Source organism: Salarias fasciatus, chromosome 13 (assembly GCF_902148845.1).
Source record: "Salarias fasciatus chromosome 13, fSalaFa1.1, whole genome shotgun sequence".
NCBI classification, from domain to species: domain Eukaryota; kingdom Metazoa; phylum Chordata; class Actinopteri; order Blenniiformes; family Blenniidae; genus Salarias; species Salarias fasciatus.
In genome coordinates, this window is record NC_043757.1 from 20,211,268 (window position 1) to 20,231,928 (window position 20,661).

At 42.4% G+C, this 20,661-nt stretch overlaps 2 protein-coding genes across 2 annotated transcripts in view; one reads left to right on the plus strand and one right to left on the minus strand.

Moving 5' to 3' along the window:
* LOC115398862 (VPS10 domain-containing receptor SorCS3-like) overlaps nt 1–11,173 on the plus strand; it is a 52,372-nt gene extending 41,199 nt beyond the window's left edge. The window contains exons 21-27 of the mRNA XM_030105854.1: nt 160–283; nt 609–721; nt 957–1,091; nt 2,591–2,690; nt 3,630–3,735; nt 3,810–3,970; nt 9,624–11,173. Coding sequence (XP_029961714.1) covers nt 160–283; nt 609–721; nt 957–1,091; nt 2,591–2,690; nt 3,630–3,735; nt 3,810–3,970; nt 9,624–9,688 — 804 coding nt within the window. The 3' untranslated portion in view covers nt 9,689–11,173. The remainder of the gene's footprint in view (nt 1–159; nt 284–608; nt 722–956; nt 1,092–2,590; nt 2,691–3,629; nt 3,736–3,809; nt 3,971–9,623) is intronic.
* A 3,807-nt stretch (nt 11,174–14,980) lies between these two features.
* The window catches only part of LOC115398863 (VPS10 domain-containing receptor SorCS1-like), a 49,946-nt gene continuing 44,265 nt past the window's right edge, over nt 14,981–20,661 (minus strand). Inside the window, exons 24-27 of the mRNA XM_030105855.1 lie at nt 18,963–19,062; nt 18,585–18,693; nt 17,487–17,641; nt 14,981–15,398 (exon numbers count right to left, since the gene is read on the minus strand). Of these exons, the coding sequence (XP_029961715.1) occupies nt 15,340–15,398; nt 17,487–17,641; nt 18,585–18,693; nt 18,963–19,062 (423 nt within the window). The 3' untranslated portion in view covers nt 14,981–15,339. The remainder of the gene's footprint in view (nt 15,399–17,486; nt 17,642–18,584; nt 18,694–18,962; nt 19,063–20,661) is intronic.

Here is a 20,661-nt window from a genome sequence, read left to right on the forward strand (position 1 = left end):
GGTCATATTTATTTATCACGTTGATTGTGTTCGCTGCAGCAGCCTCCTCCTCATTATACAGTGTGTCAAGGGCTGCTTGTACATTGCGTTCTGTATTCATCTGAGAAGACGCGGCTTTTCCTGTGCGATTCTTTTTTGTTTTTCCTCTCTGCATTCCAGCCCATTGTAACCTTGGAGGGGAGCATCTCGCACACGTTTCAGAAAGTGGGAAGAAACAAGGTCACGGTCCAGGTTGCTTCTGGGAGCACCGTGATGCAGGATTCAAAAGATATAACTGTTAAAGGTGAGCGGGGGAGACGGTCTTCAAAGCGCTTTAATTGGGGAGACGCACGTTACATGAATATGCAGGGTGATATCTGGGCGGGGGGGGGGGGGGGGGGGGGGAGTGCGACGCGCGTCTCGGTCAGCGCCGCGCTCCGCCGATGTCAACGTGGACTCATCTAATGAATAAAGTGTCACGGTGTGCGAACACGAAATCTCAAGGAGCAATTAACTTCACAGCGCATGTCGGCAAATGAAAAAAGACAAAACTGAACATCATATTAATCAGAAACTAAACTGGAAGCAGCGTCGGCTCATAACAGATATCGCTTCACCTCTTTTCCCAGAGTTCTTCAGGTCGCTGCTGTTGTCGTTCTCGCCGGCGCTTGATGAGCACAATCCTGACATCCCCGAGTGGAGGGAGGACATCGGCCGCGTGGTGCGGACAGCTCTGTCACAGGTACATCCAGTCCCGGGAGAGCTTTCCTGGAGCCCACGTCCAACACAGGTCACTTTTAGGGTCATTACTGTTTTATGCCTGTACGCAGTCCTGACTCGGCGGTCCTGACTCGGCGGTCCTGACTCGACAGTCCTGACTGTCCAATGAGATCCTCTATGACGACAGTCGCCACGCCAAAGCAGCTGATCTGAGTTTCAAGATTTCTAAAGTCCAAACTCTACGATGTCTGCTGCAGGTGTCCGGCGTTTCTGAACATCAGCTGCTGGTGTCTCTTTACCCGGGACTCCCGACGACGGCGGAGCTCTTCATCCTGCCTGATGAACACACGTCTATCGAGCACAAGAGGAGGAACGAGGAGGCTCTCGGCACGGTGGGGCCCTGTGTTGGACTTATTAGATACACAACACCCCACAGACGTGTTTTAAAATGGAAACTAAAGCCGGAACACAGTGCAAACCACTGCGCCATTAAATGTTTTGGACTTTTTGAAATTCTTCTTTTGTTTTGCCAAACATTCAGCTCTTAAACCTATTAAATGGCTTTGAAGGTCTGCAGCTAGCTAATTTAATTAAGCACGCACTGGACACAAAGAGAAAACATACAATAAAAGTATTGGGATTTTATGGCTGCGTAAACAAAGCAGAGTCAGGCTGAGATTCACAGAGGTGGAAGACAGAGGAGCTTCGTGTATATTTTTTTTACTTGGACATATTTATGGTATTAATTTTGTTTTAATATTGCTCGACAGACGAAAAAGACACCTTCCATAATGTATCTTGTTTCTATGGCTCCAAATAGTCTAAATTTCTCAGTAACATCCTGCTGTCGTGTACGTTACACAAAACCCTGTTATCCAAAAATAATGGACCTTAAATGAGATATAATGCTCAAATAAGCACAATGGAAATGGAAACCGCGCGCGGATTCTGTGACTGTCATTAGTGTACTATTGTTAGATTGAAAGAAATGTGGCAGTTACCAAATATGGTTACTCGCCTAATAAAGTTTTAATTTTAACTGACATTAGGGAGAAATTATGGAGTCATTGCTTTCCTTCACACTAGCGCTAATTTCAACCTACATGGATGAAAAAACCTCACAGAGAAAGAGGTCCTTTTTTTATTTCAGTGAGTGTTTTTCATGTATATGGTGACAAAAAGGGCATCTTTCCTCTTAAAAAAAAAAAAAAGCAGATAAGAGACACAGATCAGATCTTGAAGAAAAATAATGTGACTGCGTCTTTTTCCGGGGGAGCCAGCGATAACAGCCAAAACAGATCCATTTAGCAATGATGACGAAAGACATTACTCATCCATGACCCTGTTTAAGTTTGAGGAAGTGGCCAGCGGAGATGTTTTTCAGACGTCAGATCATGTCCTCTTTTTCCTGAAGTGGCCATTCTTCCTGAAGTGGTGATGAAATGGGTCTTATCTGAACTCATCTCCATTAAAATCGAGGCAGATTATAAGAAGTTGAAGACATCTTCAGTAAAAAAAAACAAAAAAAAACAAACTGTAACTAATAGTGATTTAACATAAACTGAGAAAAAAAGACATAAGTAAGAGTAGCCTGTTCTGTTAATCCTAATGAGTTCCTTATTCGTGTTAAAGGAAAAACAAAAACTATAAGAAGAAGCATTATAAACGTGTCCGAAACTGAACGTTTGGTGTTATATTCAGTAAACTGGCGTCACAATCACGTCGCTTCTTTAAACTCTCTGCAAAGAAACATTTTGTCCACATTGTTAAATTCATGTTTTAACAGCAAAGTGTAGATTAATGGTTTGTGAATTAGTGATAGCATCATAAAATGCTATAAACTCATTGCAGTATCTGTTTTTTTGTCCTTTTTGATACTTACTGACAACAGATCGCAGATATTTTCGTCACTGCCCTGAACCAAGGCCTCATCCAGTTCGAGCTGAAAACTGACATTCGTATTATTGTGTACATGACTCAGCAAACCTTGGGTAAGTTTTTATTTTTCCTTCTTAATCCTGCTATTTCCCATCACCATCGCCTGTATTTGCTCTTAAAATCCTTTTTCCAGGTACATAAAACAAAACATCCAGATAGGCCTTAGGCTTAATGTATGCCAGTTAAGTACAGCTTGTCTTCCAATCTGCAGTGCATTTGTTCTGCTTGCCAATGTGTGAAAGATAAAACAAGTCTTTCTTAGAATAGTTTGACATTGAGTTTTACTTAAGAGCTACAAAAAAAAAAAAACAAGGGAAAGACAAAGAAACAGTGTTTCTGGACTGAGATTTATACGATATTGTAAATCACAGCTTTCAAACATCCTTCACAGCGTGCCAGTTCTGTACCTGAGGCTGTGAGACAGCAGCTCTCTTTGAAATCCGGCGATCAATGACGTGATTGACGAAGGAGCCGTTTGGTATGCGCCCAGGAAATTGGCAGGGTCACCGGGTCATTAGCATATCGCAAAAACGTGTCGATCAAGCCCACCTGGCTTTACCCTTTTCATCCACCGATGGATCTGTCTTCATTTGTGTCTGCATACAAAGGTCTGGGTTGCCTTTAAAATGATCCGGAAAGGTCACAGACTTCATACGCTTCCTCTGTGAAGGAGAGAAAGATGGGCGGCCAGGGGAAATACTTTGAATATTGCATCTCAGCATTTAAAAAAAAGCCATGACTATGCATAGGCTACTGCGTGCATGACGGACCCCTGGGAGACGGAGCGGACCTCCTAAAGGTTCCCTTTAGTGCCCTGAGGGGATAATGTGCAGGGAACAGCTTTTGAAACTGTACCTGTGCTTTTTTTTTTTTTTTTCTCCAATGCGCAGGGTAATGAAAGTCATATTCTTTGAATAACACATGGCTCGCGCACAAAAGAAATTGCTTATCACATTTGTCTCGGTCTCTCGTTTGATGTGTTTGCGCTGCAGCACCACTTGTGGACTCAAACGCCATCCACAGCGGGTCGGCCATGCTGATGCTGCTCAGCGTGGTGTTCGTCGGTTTAGCTGCATTCTTCATCTACAAATTCAAAAGGTGAGGGTAAATTATTTCAAATTCGCCGGTAAATCACAAATTACTTGTATTTATTGCGCCGCTGCGTCCTTCAGGAAAATCCCCTGGATCCACGTTCAGACCGAGGACAGCCACGAGAAGGAGCCCGAGGTGATCAGCACGGTGGGGCAGAATGACACCATGTCCAAGGTCAAGCTCAGCGAGTTCCCCTCCCCTAAAGAGCTCATGGAAAAAGAGATGGAGGCCAGGAGCAGAGGTACTGCTTCACACTGCGCTGCTGACAGACACGTCTAAAACCCACAAAGAAAAATCAAAGTTTGGATAAACTTAATTATGCTATTGAGGTTTTTACCCTTTTATAATCAAAATTACATACAGTGCAGCCAAGCCTGTTCCTGTGACGTCAATAAAACAAACTGCACAAGAGGTGTGGATCTTTTTTCACCTGTTAAAGTCCATTAAAATTCAGTGGTCAATTATTTGGTTTTCATAATGCATCTTGATGCTGATGAATCTGTTTTTGGAAACAAATTGTCATTTTATATCTGGACATCAGTCTCATTTATTTACGCATAGATGGAGGATAGGCGCAAAAAACAATGAGTGACTATCTGGATCATTTCTTTCTCACAGGAACAGTTGCTGTGTGGGGCATATTTTTAATATTTTGTCCTCAAAGTACCGTGAGGATTTTTTGAAAGGTGATGGCTGGAGGACTGGGGCAGAGCTTCTCTAATGCTGTAGCTTCGTGGGGTGTTTCCAGTCTGGAGTGATCAGCATCAATCAGAAGTGGTCCAAGGGAGAGTGATGAAACAGCAGCAGGGTCGCAGGGGGGGTTAAACCTCATTGACGCATGTGAGGAGAGAAGACTGACCTGCGTGATTCAATCCAACGACAGGACAACCGAGCCGCCGTAGCTCAAACTGCTGCAAAACATAGGAATGTCAGAGTATGGCAAGTGGAGAGATCTTAGCAATATTGGTCATAATGTTATGGCTGTTTGCTAAAATATCGCCACAAAAGATCAGAGCACACCAAGAAATCCAGCTGTTTGTTCAGCATCCCAACATCTGTCATCCGGATGTTCAATGACGCGAGTTTATTTGAATTTAAGAGGAATTAGTTTTCTAATTCTCCGATGCTCTCAGATATCCATCATGTGCAGGCAGTCGGTCGCTGGTCGCCTGGCAGCTGCTCAGAGAGCAGCGTCGAGTCTTCACTGTCATTCACCGGGTTCCCACTGCAACTGTCACATGGCCAGGAACGATCTACCTGGTTGGGTTTATATAATCAGCTGGGCAGCCACCCAAACGCAGCCTATGTGGAAGAAACTCCGGAGTTTGGCGGCATTTCGTTTCGTAACTCCATTGATGCAGCGTCCTCCTTGTCCGCACTGAGACTCTCTGCTATTGAGCCTCGGTTGTACATAAAGGCAGTATAACACAAAAGGTGCACTTTAATGTCAAGGTGAACTCATAAGTTTTCAATTCCTCTCCTGCGGTGTACCTGTAGGCACCGAAGAAATGAAGCACAGCAAAATGTAGCGGTGAAGATAAATAGTGGAACGTGGAAATGGTTAATAATGTCAACAATCTGCCAAAACCAGTGTGTTTCTGCAGTGAAGCAAAGTTTTAATGCCAAGGCAAAGTTAAATTCAGAATATTAATATGTTTGAACAGCACTGATTCTTTAATACAGGATTTAAAGGATGACTGTCACTGCAAGAGACTGAAACCGATTAACATTTTATTGCCCCCAAAAACACACCGCCGAGCATCTCAATGCTTTTTTGACCATGTTTGGTGTCGACATAAAACACGGTGACGTTGTCTCAGCCCTTCTTTTTTTCTTTAACGGCTCCTCTTTGAGGGGAGGCTACCGAGCCGCGCATTGGCGTGCAGCGCACGTTCTGAGGTGCCGGAACATCTTTATCACTGCAGTGTGTCATATTTTTGCAAATTGCACATCGCGAGCACAACTGCAGCATCTGCACAGAAAACCAGATATCACAGTGACAAGTTAACTTTTTGATTGCCGTGCCTGACATCCGTTGTGATGTCTCTTAGATGAGTATTATTCAGTCCCCGCAGACGGCGCGGACTATTTGACAAAAGTAGCATTGCGGCGCTCCTGACACAGACATGTGGGCTGCAGGCCTTTTTTCTGGTCACTCAGCACTTTGGCTATTCTTCACTTCTCAGCTGTTTCTACCTCTCCTGGTCCTTGCTGATCTGAAACAAATTAAGCCCCTTTTGGTTGCTTTCAAAGGTGTTTATTTACAAAAGGGGCCGAGCGGCGCGGGGTCTGTGATCCGAGTCTTGGTAGATTAATGGAATTTCCAACCTGCTGTACAGAGATTATATTAATACTTGTCGGCTTGGTCACATTTTCAGCCATTGAGATTTTGGCTGAGATACAAACGCTGCTCCAAACTGGAGAGTTTTGTTTCTAGCTTCTGCTATTTTACAAAAGCATCATATAATGTGGACATTTTGCTAATTTTAGTCACTGCTCATTTACTGGATTTTGCGTTCTTTGAGAAATCAAATTTCTTCTGACTATTGCATCCTGGGCCCGCTCAGATATGGATTTAAAGCTTTGAGGGGCTTTTCTTTAATATTTCTTTCAGACTCTAATGATAAATCAATGGCAGTCAGAGTATATTTGTTTTGGCCAGGCATCCTTTATGCCCTATTAGTGCGCCACTGTATCATTCTGTGCATCTCGGAAAGTTGTGTTGATGTGAAAGTGAGAGATTCACCCTATTTAAAGAGCATTTTGGGCTATCGATGTGAAAATACTTGATTTTGGTCAGTTTTATGCTTTCCACACCTTTTAATTTATAACCTAAAACTGCAGGTATTCTTTATTATATTAAAACCATTTCTAAAATATTAATTAACACCGTGAGTTAAAACCTTACGTTTCTAAGTATTTTCATTGTTGCCTTTAAAGACTTTGCTGGATTTATAAACACAATATCCCCTCAGATGAATGTTTTCAATTTTCCCCTTTTTTTTCACCTTCTTTTTTTTTTTTTTTTCCTCCAGCCTGTGGGAAACATGCCCCCTACTAAAGGAGAAAAGCATTAACTAGTTCTAATTTAATTAATGTCTGGGTTCAGTGACTTTATGTCTCCTCATTTTGGGCCAAATGGCTTTACGAGCTCGAAGAAGAAGAAGAATCTGCTAGTTGTCGCTGTGCTGCCAGGGCAATTAAGTAAAATTACAGTCAGATCTCCGAAAACTTGCGACAAAGACTCGAACATTTCGAGGAGGATCAACAGACCAAAATGAAAATTTCCACGTCGGCTTAGCGAAAGATCACCGTTTGATTTATGTGGATGCCGAGTTATTAAAATGACACCTCCAGTTTTATTATGAGCAGAAATTTACAGTGAAGCTGAAGTAAGGATTAATTAAGCTGCGGAGGAGACCGGGGCGTCTGTACGATAAATCGCGGCGGGCAGGAAGTTGTCAGGATGGATCTTTTTAACAATCAGAGTGGTGAGTCGAGGAAAACGTTCAGTTTCCTGATTAGGATCATCACTCTCAATATCCACGCTCCGTGAAGCCGGAGTAAACTTCTTTGAGAGGAGTCAGGTCAATATTATCCTTCCGAGTTTGCTGACTTGCCAGACTTTGAGCTTTATTAGGAGATAATATTGAGCAGGACCAACTTTAAGAGCAGCTGACGTCCAGTGACTAAACTGACCGCATAAAGGCTGAGAGCACAGCGGCAGTGTTGGGAGCAAAGTCAACAGAATCTCAGTTACACGCAAAAACTAAGCAAAGGTGTGTTTGGTTGTTTAATTCTTTGAATAACTGTTACACCAGTATAAAGATGGAATGTTCTCCTTTCAAATGGTGGAATATCTGTTCATTTGTGGGATGAGCGGCAGAGTCGAGTCTGTTGGTTACGCCTTTGAAAAATTGACCAAATCTCTGTCGCCCTTGATAAAAACAGCTTGTCTTTGGTGTTGACTCTTGTTTGTTGCTGTTTGCTGGATTGGATGGTTAAAATTTGGGGAAGAAAAATAAAAATGTGCCAAGATGTGTTCTAAAATGCAAGTATCGGATGTTATTCAGTCAATCCTGCGTTTTTACTTAAAAAGCAACAAAATAAAATAAACTTGTGTCCATTGGCTGGTTGTACATTTATCTCCTCATCTGTGTCGAATAATTGATTACAAAACTGTACAATAATGTGAAAAGTCCAAATCTGGAGCGCACCCAGTCTACTTTAAGAGCTTTCATTGGTCACACGTAAATAAACAGAAATTTAAACTCAGAATTTGTTTCAAATTGTCCCTTAACTTCAACACAGTGACAGATGCTATGCATTAGTAATTACCATTTCTCTTTCCGGGTAATTATTGGATGGCTGTAATTAATCATTTTGTTCCCCACAGGGTGAAAAGAGGTTGTTCCTATTGTTGAAGCTCCGCTGAATTAATATCTGAATCTCCAGCTGCTCTCAGATTTATGTTTATCATTTCGATGTCCAGTCCACAACTTACACATTTTCATTTACTTTCACTGTTCCCACTCACTGCACAGCACAGCAAGAAACACACAGTTGCAAACAAGATGATGCAAATGGTGTATTATTCAGTAACTGGGGAGAAAAAAGCTAAATATATATGTATGTAGATTGTCCACGTCGAAAATAGTGCTTAAAGAGAGTGAACACTGGTGAACACGACTTGATGGTAATGCTGTGTTGTGGCATGTTGGTCATAAAAGAAAATAAGTTAAGTGGCGCACACAGAAAAAGGTTGTTGCAGTCATATCCATCCATCTTCTGTACAGTTTTATCCAATTGAGGATTGCAGAGGCTGGAGCAGATCCCAGCTGACTCCGGGTGGAGGCAGGGCACAGAGTGAGCAAATACAGAGAAAACGACAGACACACATCCCCACCATCATCTTAGGGCCAATTCAAAGTCACTAATTAGCCTCAGACGCACGTTTTTGGACTGCAAGTCGAAGAAAACCCACACGTGTTGAGTTAGAATGAAGCAAAAATGTAAAACAAATCTGAAATGAGGACAGAAATTATCCAGGAAAACTTGTCTGCAGTGTGCCGCCATGAAAAACAATTCTTTAAATTTAACTATTACGTTTGTGAGTTGTAAAAAGTGAAAAGACTCCAGTCGTGCTTTGATTTGTAGACTCTGCTGAGTTTTACAAGACAAACATGACATTTAACCTCTCATATCATTTTGATCTTTTTTCCCCCTCTTTACACGACAAATTGTAATTCTGAAGCAGACCGCAGGGATTTTCATTTTAAAACATGCTCCTTGTAAAAGGCAATCTAAATCTCATAAATCATTACTCCTTTCACAAACCCGAGCCGACAGCCGGATCTTTACGTTGATGGATTTACTGTCAGGTTATTAGTTATACGGGCGAACATGAAATTAGCGTCACGCTGCTCCCCTCCGAACGACCGAACCCGGGCTACTGACACAGTTGAGACGTTAAAAAGTTCCACCTTTGAAAAAGCCCGTGTCTGCACAATCTCAACGACCCCACTTGTCACGGCGATCCCATCTTATCTGGCCCTTCCATCGCCAGCTCAGCCCGGCGCCGATAGACCGCGCTCCTTTGGTGTGACAACAGGCGGCTTTTCAGCCAAAATGCACGGCTGATGAATTTGTAATTAAGTGCAAAAAAAAAAAAAAGGCCCTACAAGTCATTTGATCTCCAAGTGAAAGCGATTAGGGGAGACTGCGTTTAACTTTGAGCCGTTTGGTCGATGTTAAAAGCTCCCAAATGTCATCGGAGTGTCATGTAGATAAAGCCGAAGTATCTGATGGCAGCGGCCTGTGATGTGCGTGTGGTGTCAGATCAGCTGATTGCCCCTGTATTGACACCGTGTTGTGATTTGTTGCCTTGTTTCCAGGAGGAATGGGAAGAAGTATGGAGAGAATTGTAACCAGGGAATTTCCCAACTGTACTAATGTCTAAGACATGAGCTGTTACTGAGTAAGTACAGATTGTTGTGTTTCAATTGTGCTGAAATAGTTTGCAATGTTGCCATTTGTTTTTATTTTTTTAATTTATTTATTTATTCTTTTGTTCATTTCAGTTACTGATTTCACGCTAATAGCTGCTATTGTTCAAAGTCATGTTTTTAATTCACATGGATAGAGTAGGCATCTAGTTTACGATACTTGATAAGGATCAATCCACTGAGCCAGACTCCGGGCCGTCTAGTTTCAGGGCTGTGAACTGCTGAAATTAGCTGATAACAGCACAAAATGTCCAAACAGCATCAAGACTCCCGAGCTCTTTACCACTGCCATGGATCTCTCATCGCTAATATGGGTATTTTATGAATATTCACATGACGACGTGCATTGTTAATTTCATTTTTTACTCCATTTGACACGTCTACATGGCTCCTCATTTGGATAATCGACAGATAACAAGCACTGAAATGAAAAATCCCAGGAGCTTTGACAGTGCCGCGATGTAGAACAGTGGTTCACAATCCGGGGTCCGGGACACCCTTGAGATCATTTAGAAGGTCTCAGAGCTTCGCCTGCTCTGGGATTGCTCTCACATGTCAAAGAAAATTATAATAAGACACTTTGTTGAATCCAGAACAGATCTGAAAACAAAAAAAAACATTCGGTTTGTTTTGTGGGAGTGTCCCCCTGTGACGTCTAGGTAAATCAAGAATAGAAGGGGACGTCTCCGCCCTTCCTTCAAGGCGATCCGGGGGTCCCTGGGGAAATAAAGTTGGGAACCACTGCTTCAGAAAACACTCTGAGAAAAATAATGACATGATGTACATATAAGGAGTAATATCTTTTTCCAGATTTAAAAAAAAATGCAGGTTTTATTGTAGTAGATGAAATCAGCATTGTCCTATCATGACATGTTATGATAGTATCTGTCCTTCGAGGGACATTATGTTGATGACATACAGGATTTTAAATGATGAATTCCAATGTAATAAAACACGTTTGTTTCCTCTATCTGGTAGCGCTTGTCTGAAATGTTGTCCTGCCGCTCTTATAATTGCCACTTCCACTCAAATTGCTAAAAGCGATGAAATCTGCCAAGTGTATTACTTTTTATTTCACATTCGATAACTTGCCGTTCCCTTCCACCCTGAAAGGATAATACAACCAAAGCAACAAAGAGCTGTGGGTTAAACCACTAAGACCTGTTGGAGCAGCCTGAGTGTAAATCTCGCCTTCAGAGCCGTCAGGAGCGCGAGCGCTTTCAAACGATGCCGTCATTTTTTAAAAAATCTCCAATCGATGATGCGCACCGTGATCTGCGGGGAAACACGTGGGAATTAAAAAAAAGACGGTGAAATCGCATCGTGTTCACCTCTGAAAGGGAGAAGAGCAGACATGTTGAAAACAATCATAAAGCGATGAATACAAATGTTGCCTCAGGTCTGAATAGTTTAGACGGAATACAAATGGCTCCGGCTCCATAAGACAGAAATCAAATAAACACCGCGGACGGGAGGCGTGGAATTATTACGCATTTTTTTTAAAGTATGTTCTGAATTTACATTTACTGCCCTAAAACTAGATGTCCAGACTCGAGATGTAAATACGATATACTGCATTATCTGAAATGTATTAAAATGTCCACATGAGACTGTGTTCGGTTCTGTTCTTGTAAGATACCACTGCACTTTCAACGACTGTTTCCCAGATGATGGTTCCCAACAGGAAAGTCTGGCTTTTCACAAGTGGACATTTTGACAACTTGTACATAAGAATAAGAGGGAAATTTAAATCCTGTACACTAACTTCGTCATATTTCATTGTAAAGCCAGCCAGCAGCCGTGTGTCCACGACTTTAAAGTCTCACAACAACATGTACGTCCCTCTTTTTTAACTCAGTATTTTTTTCTACAGTAGCATGCCCTAATTATCTGTGATGGAGAACTATAAAAGATCATATTGGGGTGAGCCAGTACTGTATATGTATCATGGTGATTTTAAAGTTTACTTGACTCATTAAACTAATTATTAAACACCGTGTCTGATAGTCTAGTGGTGCAATTGCTCAAAAGTTGTGCATGATATAATCTATGATATTGTTCCCTTTTGTTGATTATATACGAATTTGTCTTGTTTTCAATCACATTTCTTACTGTGAACAAATTGCCATTTTGAAATTGTTCAAAAATAAATGTATTTTTATAAGAAGAAATCCCGCTTGTTTCTGTTCCTGCGTGCTCGTGCAGTCTGCGTGCCGGTGGGGAGAGACGGATTACATGGTGATCGCACGCCGAACTCCCTGATGAATGAATGAATGAAAGTGTGTTTTCATTACTCAGATTTGTCAGCGTCACCACGGCCGTGTTCTCCGAGCCACAGGTGCCCCGTGGCGGCCTCCGCACACCGCTTTTAATGATCCCACCGAGGCTCTGGAGCCACCTTTAATAGGAAGAAGTGTGATAACACCCATGTGAAGGTTCCCATCTGACATTTAGAGTGAGCTCCATTCTACCTCTATCAGTCTATCACTCACGTTGCCCATTACTGATGGTTTCTGTTTAATGGAGACAATTACCGAGGCTGTTGTGAAGTGATGAGACACAGATGATTTGGTGAAGAACCGCGGGTATTAGAGCCGCTGCTTGTCTGCCTCCTGGCCTCGAATAAGGCATTTGAACATCACACGCAACGAGGTCGGAGGACAACACTGTGCAGTTGATTGGCTGAAACGTGTCTTGTCTCCACACACACACGCACAAACACACACACATACACACATATACGCGTGGCTGCAGCAGGCAGGCCGGCGCACGCTCGCCTGTTTTGCATTTTGTTTGCCACTTCAACGGCTCCGTATCTCACACCAATCTTCATCACCCGCGCCAGCCATCAGCGCCCCGAGAGTCTTATTCTCGCTCCTGCTCTCAGTCTGAATTAACACCAAGGCCTTTTCTCGAACTGCCCTGGGATGTACGGCGGCCCGCAATCAAATTGAACGGTGACAATCACTAATGGATGATTCGCTGCAGCCAGACACTGTAATGTAGCACTCAATGAAAGGAAACATGCTCATCAATTTCACACTGTGGCTAACACAATATTGCTGTGGGTTATTGTTGTGGGACATTTTTCATTCAAGGTGCTACCCAGACTGGGAAAATCTTCCTTGTCGAGTTTGTGTGTGCGCGCCTGTGTGTGTGTTTGTGCGAGTTGATTTCCTGGCGAGGGGATAATTAATTTGTTGCACAGTGGGAGAGGCAAGGAACCAGCCCATTAGAATCACTCCAGGCTACTTGGTGCTTTTCATTGTCCTCTTCTCACTCAGCCCCCATTGTATCATGCAAATAGCTGCACTGAAACTTTCGGCATGCTAAGCAACACTTGTTAAGAGACAAAAGCGGAAAAAGGCGTCTAATGCCAGACCGCGAATACGCAAATCCATCAAAAACCGGCAGCTGAAGTGCAGACATATTGCTTTAAAAGCAGTGGTGGACCGAGTATCACGGGCCAGACATCAAAAATAAACTGTTTATGTTTTTGGGAATGACTTAAACAACCAGCCACACTGCTTTATTCCGCAACCATGTTTACTTCTGCAAGATCAAATGAAAACACAGTAACAACCCACTGAGCAATCACATCACTTGTAATGGATGGCTGGTCTAGCCTCTTGATAAACAGAAAATACTGCAGTTCACATTTCTGACATTTTCTTTTTTTTTTTTTTTTTTTTTTTTTCCTTTTTCTAATTTTAAGTAACCGGAAAGAGGAGGGAAAAAAAAATAAACCCATCATGCAAATATGTTCACAATCATATTCACAAGTTAATTATCGGGACTTGAAAATCTTCGCTGAATAACAAGCACAAAAAAAAAAAAAAAAAAAAAAAAAAAACTCTTCTGATGATCGTGTGAAGAAAGAGAGTTCGTCTGAACGCGAGTTTATTTATGCTTCAGGCTCAGTCGGAGGGAAGAGGTATGGAGAAGCCCGTAGTCAATTTGTCTTACTGACATATGATGCTGACAACACTTAAAAAGAAAAGTTTGATGAAGAAGAACTTCGGTACTTATCCCAAAGAGACAGCAGCTGACCGAAGCTGTGTGCGTAGGCTGAGCCTTGTTGACAGGAGATACGTCTTCTCTATCTCTGTGTCCCTTGCAGCGGAGGAGATGAACAAATCTGCAGCCTTTTGTCCGCCGAGTCCTTGGGGGCAAACTTTAGGAGAGGCTGCAGGCTCCTCTGCGTCACTGTAAACTGAGGGAACGTCGTGCGTCGACGCCGCCGCCGCTGCCTGCCGTCTCCGCAGACAAAACACTCCAGAATAAATAAAATGACTTATAGCGTAACTCAGAGAGAGACAAAAGAAAAATGCATTCAAAACCCGCTGTAGGCGCCACAACGTTCACAGTGAAATCAGCTCAAAGAAAAGATGACAAATGTGTAGTAACTGTGTCGAGGAGTCTGTGGCGTTGCACTTAGTGTCGCCGTCATCTCAGGTGACAAATAGCAACTGGATCCCTTCCCTTTTTTTTCTTCTTCCAAGCACAGATGTGGCAGCGAAGCTCTTTCTTTGCTGCATTCCAGTAACTCCAACTCTGTTGTCTACATAGGAATTATTCGAAAAAAAAATTTACATTTTGCTTTCAATATAGAAACCAGAAATGTACATGAAATGCTGCTGGCAATGAAGAAACACCGAGCACAAGTTTAAAAGTCACAGCATTGCTTAACAGGCGAACTGGCTGCGTAAACAACTGAGAGCCTGCTGCTGCAGCGCGAGTCCATATGAACGGTCTCCGTTAGCCAGAAGGTTTTCTGCATAATTGGTGTTAAAGTGGATTTAACATGTTATGAGGTCGCCTTTCAGCTGGGAGTCCTTCAGTGCCTCTAAAATGGCACATTTCAGTCTCCTGAACAAAGCCAGATTGCTCCGATTCCCATCTCTCCTGCGCACACCTATCTACTATAATCTTCTGTTCTTATTTTGTTATGACATATATAACATTTTTGAGCGGCACAGAGACGGGCCTGATGGAATACACAGATCTGGGACTAGGAGCTCTCCTTCATCTCCTGGATATTGCAAGCTTTCATTTGATGAGAATCTGGTGATAAGATTTACTGATTATACAGAGCTTAATGAATCTGCTTCCCTCACTGTCTTAGTCAGATAAGCCATTTCCACATAGTTAAAGTAAACTTCACAAACACAAGTCTAAAACAGAAAAAAGAAGAGTATTTTTGAGATATTATTACACATCACCCCCCCCCCCCCCCCCACCCCCCGCCTCCATACTGCAGTTTGATTTTTTTTTTTTTCTTCTCATATTGGAGCAGACGTAGCTGTAACCAGCTGAGACAAATTACTTATACTTCTTCCATTATGGATGTACATTATTTACATAAAAAGATCAACGTCCTTGCAAAAATACAAGTATTTCAGTCAAAAAGTGTTCCTTTTCAAGAAGCAAGTATAAATCTGTACAGACTCCTCGGAGGGATTAGGCAGCACAGTGTGAACTGGTCCATCCATGCATGGGTAGCAAAACACTCGAGACCATTCATTGTGACCGTGGTTTCATAGCTTGCTGGAAGTAACTGCCAAAGAAGATGTATTGCTTTCGAGTCGGTCATAGACTCTCAACATTAAAACACATGGGGCGCTTCATCAGAGAGCTTGATGTCTGTGTGCGATGGCAGGTAGCCTGGCGAGGGAGAAGAAAGAGAAGAGACAGAGGAGGAATTTTATGTTGCTATTTGCATAAGGGTGTATTTTTTTATTTATTTAGATCTCTCCTTTTTTTTTTTTTTGCAGACAAACACATTTATCTTGGACGGGTCGATTGTTTAGCTACGGGTGGAGGTAAATCAGCTGGAACTTCATAGATATTCCTTGATGAAAATGCTTTCACCACTCTGCGACTTTCCTGGTGCACTAATTATTTTATTGGGTCAAATAATTCACCTCGACAATCTCATCACTTTAGCTCTCACTTGATTGTGCTTCACTTTACTTGTGCATACTAATACCTCGCCGTGGAAAACTCAGGAAGGCAAGCACATTAAAAAAAACGCAGCATATGATAGTTTTGCAGGTGAGGGGGATATATGGCGAAGAGGAACAGCTCGAGTCATGTTTCACCTCTCTGTCAGCGAGTGTCAACAATCTATGAACTTCATTTGCTGTGTTAAATACTTGTTTTTGCAATAAAAGCAATGTGGTTTGCAGAAAATGTGTCACTTATGACGTTAGGACAATGGCTGTCTCCTCACTGCCACGTTACTGTTTTTAATTCAGTGACAAGCCAAACATTTAAATCATCTAATGTGACAAAGAAAGATACAGAGCGATATCTAACAGCATGTCATCTTGCAAATTAAACAAAATGTTTATGTGCGAGCCAAAAGACAAAACTGTTGCCGCTAGGAGCAGTAATTTACAGAGTGTGAAAGGTTATTTTTCTCTCCTCAGTCTATTTTTTGCTGCCAACTTTGTGTACAAGTCCTGCTTCTCAAATGAGGCTACCAGTACCTCTAGGGGTGTCTAAGAGTACTGCAGGGTGAGTGGAGGAAGGAAAAAAACACTACTAAACTATAACTTCTGAAATAATTATACTAAACCACATTCAACAGGGCTAATAGAACAGACTGAAAACAGTCTGACAGCTGTTTAATGAAAGGAAGATTCGTTTTCTCATATTCTGGCTGTAAACTTCACACTTCCTTTGTTTTCAGTTCTCAGGTCAGTTATTGAGGACGACGGAGAAACTAAATGTTTCAGCTATAATCATAAATTGCAGTGCAGCTTTGTTGTGTAACTAAAAAAAAAAAAACAACCTGTAATATGATGACACTGAATGTTTTCCTGAAGGGGATCATTGGATTATCTCAAGTAAAGTAATGAAGTTTTGCAGGAGACGAGCCGTACACGTTTTAATTTTTGTCATTTCAATTTGCATCATGAATTGTAACCTAGACACCGTCATATCAGAAATACACCGATCAGCCAAAACATTATGACCACCTGGTTCGAATCTGTTATATCTCCGACGTGTCGTTACAATGCTTAATAATAGTTAACACAATCTGCTGCAGTGACTGACATAAGGATGTTAGCAGGGGATCATTTGAGTGCTGTCAGTGGTAATGTGACGCAGCCCACGGGACCCTTTTCCTTAATGAGCCGTCGCTGTCCATAAAGCTTCAATGCTTTGTCTTCCTACACTTCTGCTCGAAGCTGACGGCTGCAGCACAAAGTTTGGAGACACTCCGGCCGAGTCGTCTAGTCAAATTGCTGCCTGTCAAATTCACCCTCGTGCTGATGTATGTTTCTGTTTCTCAAACACAATCTTGACTTGCTGAGATATATAGTCCTCCCACTAACGGGTCTGAAGAGATCAGCGTTATTCACTTCACCTGTCATGATGTTTTGACTGATCGGTCCATCAAACGACACGATATCTCCCAGAAAAAAATGTACATTATACAAATTGTGTTTTGTGTGTGACTGGCCAAAGCTGTGTACTGGTTCTGAAATCACTAAAACCGAGTGTGATGTTTTGAGCAAACATTTGAAACTTAAAGAACTAATTACCTGCTTTAAAAATGATCCATTTACGGAGTTTTCGGAATTACAAACTTACAATCCTCTTTGGATTGAATTCCACAGAAAGATGTGGTCGGAAGCTGTTTTAAATAAATAAAGTCGAAACTCCATTTCGCTACACGAGTTGAGAAAGCAGAAACCTGAACAGACCCTGAAGCTCGAACAAAGCATACAGACACATAGATACCTCTGCTGTTTGAGTCCAGCTGTACGTCCACATGGTCCAGCGAGGTCAGCTTGTCTCCCTCAGGGTTTGGGACGGCGATGGAGGTCACTGTCGGGATGACCTCTTGTTCCTTGTCGGGCTGCTCGGCGGTGTATGTGTTCATCCCAGGGATCTTCCTGCAGGTCATGCAGAGCGGGGAAGAAGGATTTTCACCAAAAAAAAAAAAAAGGAGCAACTTAATGGAAACCTGCCATCAGGTCTGTTTCGCTAATGCTTCCACTAAGCATAATGTGCCACACACTATTTTTAACTGTTAAGGATGGGAGAGGATCGCTTGAAAGCCGGAAACTGGGGCATTTTTTTGCATTCCGCCGGGCATTGCTCTCTCACTTTCATATTGTTCACCTCAGTTTTCAATCAATTTTTCATCCCCTCAGATGCATCCCCAATTCTGCTCAAAACCAACATCTTGCATTTCTAATTTCAGATTCCCCCCCTTGTGATTTCTTGCTGCAGCTGGTGCTGTGACATTTGAGGAAGTTCTCAAAACTCAAAGCTGATTTCTTAATGCAGTAATTACAATCCAGAAAGTTAAGCAATGTTTTACTTTAGCATGATTAAAATTCCACGCTGGAGAAGAGGAAAACCGGTCAGGCTGCCATGATTGGCATGGGATTACCTGCAGCGGAGGATGCTATTTACTGTATGTCCCTCACTGTATAATATATGTTGTCTCAGGACTTATCTCTTCAACCTTTCCTGCCATTCTGCAGAGTATGCCTCACCTTGAATGGCTGTGTTTAGCATTTCCGAAAGGTCAACCCTCACATTGTCAGATAGATGAATATTGATAACTGCAGGACCCTGACACCCATTCAGCACTCAAACAGAATTGATTAGACTGTCATTCCCTGTAATATTCTCCGGATTGAGACAGAGGGGAAATTGCCGTATTCCTCAAGCTATTATTGTGTTGCTGCTGTCCATAACTCTGAATATGACGAGACGGGATGGCGGAAAGTTCCCGAGCGGAGGATATCTTTTTCCCAGAAATTTCCACTGATGTTTCAAAGATTCATTTCCCTTTGGCTGAGCCATGCGGTTCCCAGCCTGCCGTACCTTTTAAATTTATATATTACAAAGACAGCCAGGCCCATCAGCACGACTGACACCAGCATGATGACTGCAGTGCCGCTGTGGGTGCTGTCACTGCTGTCCACCAGGGGAGCTGTGAGGGAGAGAGAGATCACAACGGTGTGTCCAGGCGCACTTCAGAAAAAAAAAAAAAAAACCACACACACTTAGCAAACATGTTGAGCCATGTGGAAAATCATAAAATTGAGACCCGAATATCCAATCAATGCTTAGATTACAAAAAAAATGTTTGATGCAGTGTGTAGAGTCCTGAAATGCACCATTTTCCCCTGACCCAAAAAAAAAAAAAATGTCTGGGCCTCCTGTCATGGTTCAGGCAGGTGGGTGGCGGAGACGTCTCACCTGGAGACAGCCGCGTGGCGAAGACGTTCACCTGCACCCCCGGCTTGAGTGTGAACTGGATGAGGTCCTGGTTCAGAGCACTTAGCAGAACCTGAGAAAGCTTTAAGGAGGAGTGACAGAGGAGGGGAGGCCGTTAGCTGCAGCATCTGTACAGCAATAGTCCGCCGTCATCAATATTTCAGCCACAGTCATTTCATCCAACAGCCTGAATTATGAATCGGAATTTTTGCTTCCTTCTAAAGAGGAGCAAATGTTGGTATGACACAGAGAGAGAAGCCAAAACCTGCTGCGACGACACCTGATAGGCTTTTAATGGCGAGGGAGAACCTGGCAGGTAAAAGAGCGTCCTGCTCCATGAGGAGGCAGCGACATTTAAATAAACATATCATCCCATCGTATTTAATCACAACAGGACATTTCCCCCGCCATATTTCTATTTTTTGGTGGTTTCCCCATTTAAAAGTTCGGTGAGATAACATTATTGGAAATCAAAGTATGTTCTAATATCCTAAAATTGCTGTTTTAATGGTTTTTTTTTCCTCCCTGAGGAGCCTGAAGTCCCCTTGCTTTTCACACCTTGATGAAGCAGTCATTTAACAAGAGACCAAAAAGCCTTCCCAGTGCCCATTTGAGTCCTTAGCCATGCCTCACTAATTCCATCTCGCTCTTTCTGAAATCTTTCCACTGGTTAAAATTAGACTGCTCTACACAGTATGAATAATTACTTTTTGTTCTAGTGGCATATCAGGGTCAGTAAATCTATTACACATTTTAATAAGCTGCTCCGCACATACACTCAACACGCGCACGTGTGTATGTGTGGGTGCCGCGCTCACATAATGCCTCCACACTGCAAGTCATTCACTGGAGATGAGAACGGTGAACTGAAGATTTATTACCCTATTGTCTCGGAGGTTCTGCCAGGTAATCAGACAGGCTTTAGATAAATACATCTCTTTAATTCCCAATCCAGGCCGCCTGCCCCAGTTTGCCTCCTTTCTCGATGGTGCCAATTATATGATGCATCAATGTAATTAAATACCTATTAACTTCATTCAAGACTGACTGTGAGCCAGCAAAATTATGTTTACTTGTGATACATTGTGGCTCTCTCCCCTGTGATAAATAATTGAGCCGGCCCGGCCTGTGCTTCAAAAACTGCTCTGCTTTATGCTTTTGTTTACCGATCGGACGGCTTCGTGATAAAAGACGCATTTCCGCAAATCTTGTTTTGCAGGAATACAATAATAACTTAAAGTGATGGTGTTATCTTTGCCCAAAGCTCTATGCAGGACTTCTCAGAGATTTCAGGGAGTCTGTGATACCTTGCTGTGATGCATGGTGTTGTGATGGGCGCAGAGCTTCCTGTGCTTTTTTTGCATGGGAAGACAGTGCCCTCTAGTGCTCATTTGTTGTATTACTCCTTGGGAGGGATTAAAAACAACTTGTGGAACTGCTGAAATATTCATCACTTTAGTCATAAAGACACAAACGTCTCATCTGTGAAGCAATAAGAGCAATCAAAGAGACAAAAATAGTTTTTCCTCTAATAAAAAACACAAATCAAGAGTTTAATTCTGTGTGATTAAAAGGCAATGAATGCACAAAAACACTTGGAAGCAGCTATTTCAATAGGGGAGCACTGGTATATTCAGCAATTAATGATGGCATAAGAAAGTGTGGAGTTGGTATTAAAAGT